The sequence below is a fragment of the Theobroma cacao genome, chromosome 9 (assembly GCF_053813885.1).
Source record: "Theobroma cacao isolate CCN51 chromosome 9, ASM5381388v1, whole genome shotgun sequence".
Classification (NCBI taxonomy): Eukaryota; Viridiplantae; Streptophyta; class Magnoliopsida; order Malvales; family Malvaceae; genus Theobroma; species Theobroma cacao.
This window is the reverse complement of record NC_142647.1, coordinates 49787340-49795881: the sequence shown is the minus strand read 5'-3', so window position 1 is coordinate 49795881 and position 8542 is coordinate 49787340. Positions and strand designations below refer to the sequence as shown.

General features: G+C 33.5%; 1 protein-coding gene across 2 annotated transcripts; it reads right to left on the bottom strand.

Annotated features, from left to right (window-relative positions):
- Nucleotides 1-5911: 5911 nt before the first annotated feature.
- On the bottom strand, nt 5912-8367 carry LOC18590964 (shugoshin). Of its 2 annotated transcripts, none has more exons than XM_088809480.1 (8): nt 7891-8367; nt 7776-7813; nt 7556-7664; nt 7438-7461; nt 7266-7334; nt 6868-7012; nt 6676-6736; nt 5912-6400 (listed from the first exon to the last, which is right to left on the bottom strand). In XM_088809480.1, exons 1-8 carry the CDS (start codon nt 8053-8055, stop codon nt 6100-6102), a joined length of 912 nt encoding a protein of 303 aa, XP_088665606.1. In that variant the 5' UTR covers nt 8056-8367; the 3' UTR covers nt 5912-6099. The 2 variants fall into 2 exon arrangements, with proteins under 2 accessions (XP_088665606.1, XP_007016873.1); XM_007016811.3 differs by having other exon boundaries at nt 6868-7009.
- Between the last annotated feature and the right edge of the window lie 175 nt (nt 8368-8542).

The window sequence follows — 8542 nt, the reverse complement described above, 5'->3', positions numbered from 1 at the left end:
AGCTAATGGACCCATTTTTTGAACAATAAAGTCCTCATTGTAGGAAAGTGGAAGGGCTTCCATTTGACTAACTCAAGACCCTTTTTTGCCATTGAAACAAGCTTAATCAATCAATTTATTTTAAGATTTTATATTTGATGCATTGATCAATGTTAATATCAATATATGATTGCTTAACCGCCAGATGATTGTGTGTAGTTAATATATAGAATTTATACACTAATAGTACATCAAATACAAACCCTTAATTATATACTTAATTACAAAATCTCTTTTAACGTGGGACACGTGTAGGATTCAAGTCCTAAATCATGCAACCTAAGACAACCCTAAAATGGGTTTTAACCATGGGTAATTCACTAAGGGCATAGTCTTAGTAATGAAGTATAGTTTTATATTATTTTATTAACTATGGATAAAGGAGTGTGCTCTAAAAAAAGAAGAAAAGAAAATTCAAGTGAGTACTATCCAGAGGGGAAGGGGGGAAGAGGGAATAAAATGGGAGCCGCGCCTTGCCTTTATGTCCCATCTAAAGGTGAGTGATTATCTATGGAGCATTATATTATGTCTTTTAACTTTATCAAAATCAACCTGCATATGTGGGCTTGCCCCTAGGAAACGGCAAACTCAAGCATCAGACCAACACCATTCACTCATCCCCCTCAGCCCCTTTGCCTCCTGCCTCCCCCTCCCTCTTTTTCCCTTTTTTCCCCAGCTTGGACAGGTAAAGACAGGGTGTGAGCATCACCAATTCTTGCTTCTCCTGGCTTTTCCCCCTTGGGGCTATCTGCATTATTAGTACCATAAATTGTGTTATATTGGCTGCATATACTCATTGCCAACTACTTCCATGGTGTACACAAGTACATATACATGTTTTCAGATATGTTCGGAGTAATAAACGTTAAGGATTAAAGATTCGAATCCTTTTTTTTTTTTCGAATTCTCATTAGGTTAAACTCTTGGATAATTTCAAGTTTTTGGATGGTTTTTTTTTAATGAAATTTAGCTTATAATTTCATGTGAAGTTACTCATTTGATTAAAGTCTTAAATGGTTTTGAGTTTTCGGACGGTTTGTTTTTAATGAAATTTTGCTTATGATTTCATGTGAAGCATCAACAATCCATAGTGGGTTTCAGATGATGACTTTAGGCTTTTAGGATATACAAATCAAGTAGGGTTTGAAAATGGAGCTTATTCTTGTGATGATTCATTATGCACAAAGGAATGAAAGAAACCCCTCCCCCAAAAATATACCTTCACCTATTTGCAATGAATATCTTCAAAGTATCATTTGCCTCAAGGCATGTGTTTTGTTATGAGATAATAAATAATCATGATAGTCATAATAATTGTAATTATTATTTTAATAAACCGAATAATTTAAAGACATGCTAAAGATCCTTGTAAAACCTAGACTCCTCTTTTCCTACCTAGTTGGTCCTTGTAGGTTATGTTGAAAGTCATCCTCAAATACACAAAGAGGAGACAGGATTTATCATTATAGGATCACCTTTACCAACATAAACACCCATAATACAATGCTTTAAACCAATATTTTCATATAAAAAAATGGAACAAAAAAACCCTTTATCCCATTTAATATCTCATTTGGTGTTTGTTTCATAGTATTTATGTTATCGGTCTAATTTTATATTGTCATAAAAAAACTTTATTCTATTTCATACGACTGGATATTTTAAAATTATGAAAGAGATATCAAAGATTTTTTATATAATCAAATACGAGGAGTTTTGAGAGACCCACATTCTCAATTTTTTTACACCATGGCCCCCACATTATCGTATTTGTTGTAGTGCCTAAACCATGATCTGGTTGGCAACATAGACAGCAACAATTCTAATGGTGGGAAAAGAAGTGGGTTTAAGAAATGAGTTTGAACCCTAAACAAGGCTACAAAGGCATCCCTCCCCCCCCTCATTTGCTTGCCTAAATATCCAAAATTATAGAAAGAAAACAAACATGGGTTTTATCCAATCAAACTGATAGTTTAGTGGAGACTTTGGTCGGCCAAATCCGAATTAGTTTGACAATCAATAGCAATTTTTTAAGCATTTTTAATGCTTAATGAGGACATGGCCAACTATTGGGGGAAGTGGATTTCACCACCATTTGTGGTGGTAACTAAGCATGTAGTTTGCAAAGTAAAGTAAACGTGCAATTCACTACATCAAAGTGACTATATAAAGTTATAATGAACTCATCAAAGGGGTTAACGAATTTCTTTTAGGACGGTTAAGGAAATCAATCCTACCAAAAGGTAGATGTTGCAACTTGTTAATATACCCCCCATATTCCTTTGACTGTCACTTTGTTGTTAATCATCCAGGTAACAAAAGGTTACATGTATAGATATTCCTTTGACCAACCCTTTCTTGTATAACAAAAGAAAACCCTAAAATTCTAGACCTAAATTCAAGTAAATGTAAATAAAAAACTGGGTTTTATTATATTATTACATTGAGTTTATATTTCATGCACCGTTAATTTATGATACCTATATCTATATATCATCGATAAACTAAATGTTGTCGTCTCATTATCAAAAAGAATACGGCTTTATTTGCTGATTAGCCTCAACTACCAAATCTAGTTGACATAACCTTGTTGCTTCTATGCTGTTTGCATGTGACACTAGATTTTGTTCCCGGCAGCAAATATATAGTAAAAATATAGTAAGTGATACTGGGGTTATGAAGATATGATGGCAAATACCCAAGATTTAACATATCACCTATAGAATTTTTGGCAAATCAAATCAATTTGATAGTATGTGATAGCAAAAAACACCCAATTTTTGAGTGTTATCCCTTAAGAGATAACTTGGAAGAAAAAACCCAATTTTTTTAATTTTTATTATCACAAGTAGAAAACAAAAGGGGGGGTTACATCAAGAAGGGGGTGGAATATACCTATAAATACCTAGATTTTTGAGTTTTCTTTGAAAATGAGATGATCAAGTTCTACCAAAGTGGGGTCCCCAACGGCTAATACCTGTCGGGTGGGAGCCAGTGGAAAATCATGGTTGCCAACCCTTTTGATTAAGCCGTGTGGGGTCTCATTGCCCCCCCCCCCCCCCCCCCCCCCCCCCAAAATAATGAAAAATAAATAAATAAATAAATAAAAATTATATAAATAAAATTAGGATTTGAGGGATGAGGGGTCATTACATTTTGCCCCCTTTAGTCTTTAGGTGGGTCGTCAATTCCATCTCAAATCATAATCATTGTTTTGGATCTTTGGAATCCCAAGTGGTCGTTATGCAAAAGCTTAAAAGCCCTCTAGCCCCAATGGTTTTCATAATTATTATGCCTAATGTAAGGTGCATTACTATTAATTTTGGTGTGCTATTGTTAACAAGAATGCTAAATGGTGAATTATTGGAAATTAGAATAGTGAACTTTTTCCATATTTTACTTTTTCAAGCTCTAAATGTTTGTCGCTTTTTTTTAAAATTTTTTTAATATAGATGTTCGATACTTTTTAGTGTATAATATAAAAAAATAAGTGTATTTCGTGTCTAAATGAGGCAAAAAGACTTTATTTTTGAACTTCTAACAAAAAACAGATAAAGAAAAAGAGACTAAGGGAGTAATAAAGAATTTAATTTTTTTTAGGGAAAATCTTTTTTTCCTCGTTAGACCAAAAAAAATAATAAACGGAAATAGATTTAAATACATTGATTTATTTTAAAGAAATAGTTTAAAAATTAAGATGAACTGCATGGCAGTATATACTTTTATATATTTAATTATACCATCGCTTTTATTTTTCTTTTTGAATTTTAATTTAATTTTTTTTGGAGTGTTCTTTTTAAAAGGGGGGAAAAAAAAAAGGGTCCAAATGGTCCCGTGAAAGAACGCGGTTTTGAGTCTCAAAGTCTGATAAAACGACGGCCCATTTTGTCCCTTTGCAAAATTGCATGTGAGGCTTTAATTAATTAATTACGACTAATATAATCACGAGAAATGGGATTCCGCCACGTGTCTATTATAAAACATTAGTCTCAAAGCTATTGTTTGTGTAGGGACGGAAGCGAATAAAAATTTTCCGTCCCGTTTTTATATCTCATTAGATGTTTTTTTTTAATAAATTCCTTACATTAATATTTTTTTTCATTAAATTTACAATTTTAAAGTTTTAAAAAATAAAATTTTAAATGAATAATATAAAATTAAATATGTAACATAAAATTAAAAAAGAAATATCTAATAAAACTTCAAGTGGAGCAGAGAATTTTTATTCAGACAAAAGCACGTCTTAAAGCTCACGAGAGCGACTTAAAATCCTGTTTTTTTTTTTTTAATATTATTTAAATGTGCTGTTGAGATCTTGTTGATGGACAAATTTGCCCCTTAATCAAAAGATCAAAAGGGGGGCCATTAACAAAGATTAATTTTGATAATTTTCTAAGGTTATGATTGATGATGAGGGGTGTAGGATATGATGGGAATCATACTTTAAAACAGGAAATATATATATATTTTGATCAGATTAAAAGGGTCCCACACGGTTTTGTTATTATTCTTTTTTGAAGATTGGTTTTGTTATTATTCTATTGAGTTCTTTATAGTTGTATGAAGAATATTGGTGATCAAAGATTTCACAGAGGATCGGTGTCCTTGACTTAGTGAGATTAATTCACATGCCCCCCAATACCAAATTTGGTAACTGCCCACTTCTTGTCTGCTTACCAAATTCTTTACTACCATTTTTCAAACAGCTATGGCTTTGGGAAGTCTTCCTTTTTGGCTATTTCTTTGAAACATTGTATGTAAATTCCTAAACTATCGGGTAAATTACGCACAAAAATCTTTAAGTGAGTAAATACAGTATATACGATTATATTTTATGTACATTTATGTTTATTTAAACGATTTTGTTTGAGTAGATTAGATTTTTATTTAAATGTTTCCTTATTTTATATATTTTTGGAGGTGAAAAATTTTTCCCAACTGATAGTTTTTCGAAAAATTTTATGTATACGAGTAAATTTCATATGAAATTTTTAAATAAGGAATTGCAGCATGCGTGATTATAGTTTATATGAACGTTTGTACTTATTTAAACGGCTTCGTTTGTGTAAAAACTTGTACATCATGAATTAATAAATTAAAATAATCTTTAGGATTAAGATTTAAGTCGAGTACATTAGATTCCTAATTAGATAGCCCCTTCTTTTAAATTTCTTTTGAACTTAGAATATTTTTATGGTTCATTCAATCTTACTCCACAGGAAGGCATTGGACCCACTAACTTTAGGGACGTCATGTCATGCATGGGCCATGGCTGTCTTTCCAAGCCCAATGGATCAATTGGAAAAATCCAAAGCCCATGATTTCTAATTGGGCTAATAAAAATGATAAGTAATTAATAATAATTAATTTAAAAAAGGAAATCAGAAGGAAAGTTCCTCATGACCATATCTCTCACACACGTGCAGGAGCAACAAAAGAACAGAACATCAAAGTTAAATCAATCAAAAACTTGCAATTCAATCAGAAACAAAAGAAGAAACAATTTAGAGTAAAGGGATCCTCCATCACCTATCTTGGGGTTTCCCTCAAGTTGCATGGTAGCCTGGTTCCAGCTGGCCTAGAAAAGGATTTTTAGAGGAAAGGAGGAAATCTTGCTTGAGAATGCAAGATCTTCCATGCTTTTTCTTTCTGTCTTGTTCCTTTCTTTTTTTTTTTACACAATCATTCAGCAGTTAAATAGGGACAAAAAACAGTTGTTTGGAAGCTGCTGTCAAAATGAATGGCAGCATTAAGGATCCTTACAGTTGTTTTAAGTGTAAATTGTATGAATCAGCACTCCATTTTAGCAGCAATGGGTTCTGAGCTAGTCTGATTAGATATTTTGGCCCCTAATGCTTTGTTCACTAAGAGATGAACACATGAAGATTTGTTCACTGATAATTAGCAAGCCCTTTTTTCATTTTACAGTAACTTTAAAAATCATCCCAAATAAAAAGAGAAAAAATAATGTAAGTGCCACAAACAACAATACATAGGTTTACAGGAAGATACCAGAAACATGAAGGGATTCTTGGAAATATGAGGAATGATGATTGCTGTTCAGTCTTCTCTCCTCATTTTAACATTAAGTGGAACTTCTTTGTAAGATTGCACCTTCTCAGCTGCTTTGCGTAATGGTCTTCCGAATGAAGGTCTTTTCAGTATTTGTTTGCCAGTCATTGGGTTGCAAGCTTCTTCCTTTGTAATGGATGAAACTAATGAAGGAGTTGGATCATCTTCATGCATTGGAGTATCAAGTTGCTGAGCGGCTGCATAATTAACATCTTCAATCTCAAACAGATTCTTTGTAGGTTCTCGCTCTTGGGATTTGAACCTAGCAGATTGCCTTCTCAAACAACGCCTACATGGTAAGAAAAAGCAGACTTGTTCTATTAAGTAAGGTAGGTAAGCTGTGGGGGGTGATTAAAATTCTTTCGAGGGAAGAGAATCGTGCAGTACTTCAGAACTCTAACCTAAAGTGTATCCCATAAAATTGGTTTTCAGTGTTGGACAGTAGCAAGTTACAGGTTCAAAATTATGGTCCATGGGGCAAGATAAGGGAAAGAATAAAAAGCTTGTCAAGTGAATGAATACAGTTAAAATGCCTTCTGTCAAGTAATTGATGTGTTAGCTGACCTTTTGCTTTCAATCTTCTCTTTATCTGCACCTCTTTGGCTTGTAGTTGAAGGGCCCATTGCTGCAAATAGCTCACAGATCTCATATGTCAACATAACAGATTTAGAGGAGATAAAAAAGACAAAAAATAAAACTTGAAAAGGTAGTCTAGAAGATTCAAGCAAATCCATCATCTAAGAATATAAAAATTACATTGACTTCTAGTACTGCGTCTTCTGTTGCGGTTAGAAGGCTTGTCATCATCATTAGCTTTAGGCTGTATGCATTCCACAGCTGCCTGCGCCCCAGTCTCCCCCAGTAAGCCAGTGTTTTGACAGTTGATATCAGCTTTTCCCTGCTTTCGTAATAGAAAAATGAAAAGGCTGAAGTGCAAGAATCTTTTCTTGTTGAAAATTTCATTATCCATTGTAGGCACATTGAAAGTGAAAGGATTGCACACACCAATCCTACTAGCAACAAATGGCAGTAAATTTGTCCAGTTCTTGCAAGTAAGGATGCAGCTGCTCAGACATCTAGATTTGCTTATAGTTATTGGTGCATTGTAACATTATTTAACTCTAAATCTAATGACAAAAAGGTAATATGCTAACCTTTTTTTCCAGGTTCTTTGCTTTGAGTAAAGCATCCTTGCATACAAGCTCATGCTGCAGAGCTTTCACCTGAAAAGATTGACACCAAATTATACCAATTGAAATAGGTTTAAAACTCCATGATGCAAAACACCAATTTTCTGAAAGAGTGAATACTTCCGAACAAACTCACCTTGTCTCTCCCTAAATTAAGCTCCTGAAAAACCAGCAAAAAACAATGAATAACAAATTAATAGTTGAATACTTGAGAAATGAAATCATACTTAACAAAATCAACAAAGCCAACAGACCGCTAACATCTGGCTGTTTGATTGAGCAAGGTTCCAATTCTGTAGCTGTAACTTCTGCAAACAGTTTCTCAGATTCTGCAATTCAGTTCCACTCAATTCAATAATCTTACTGTTCAATCAAATTAAGGGAAAAAAAATCTCTATCCATTCATTTAATGACAGAAAACTGGGAAAAAAAAAGAAAAAAACGTAAGACTTGATAGAACAAAGAAAAGGATACTTTCTCTCCTCAATAAGTTTCATCAATGTCATCTTTTCCTGTTTCAAACGCAAACAACCCAAGGTTAGCATTACAAAAAGAACATAAAATAAACAAGACCCAGATTCGAAAATACCTTAATTAACTGATTAATGTAGTCTTCAGTAGCAGCAGAAATCTGTTGAGGCTTTTCCTCTTGGCATGAAGGCTTGGGTTGTGTCTGTGAATTGGTGATATCAGACAATCTCTTCCTCATCATGCTCCCAAAAGATGATCTTTTCGCCATTCTTTCACCACCCATTCTGCCCAGAATCTGTCTCAGAAAACCCCAAAACTCGATAGGTTGAGGAAGACTAAAGCAAAAAATTAAAAAAAAAAAAGAAGAAAATTGAAGAATGAAGTGGGAAGATTTAGAAAGAACTGGCTTTTGTTCTTTAAGAATGAAGAATAAAGAAGCAAATTTGAAATCTTTCTTTTATTTCTACTTTGATTTGTGAAACAAAGGATTGGATTCCCAGAGAATAAGGGAAAGATCAAACGAAAGAAATGAAGAGGGAAATAAAGAGGAAAAGAAAAAGGAGAGAAAGCAAACGAACAAAGGCAAAGCAGCAAGGCAAAAGAGAAGATACTATGGAATAAGAGGTTTGGAGCTCTTAACGGCTTTCCAAAGCAAAGCGCCAAAAATCACAAAAGGCCATTTCGTTGCTCCCGAAGCTAATTTTAAATTTCCGAACCTTGTTCCTAGCCTTCTTTTCCTTTTTCCTTTTTCTTTTTTCCTTTTTTTTCTT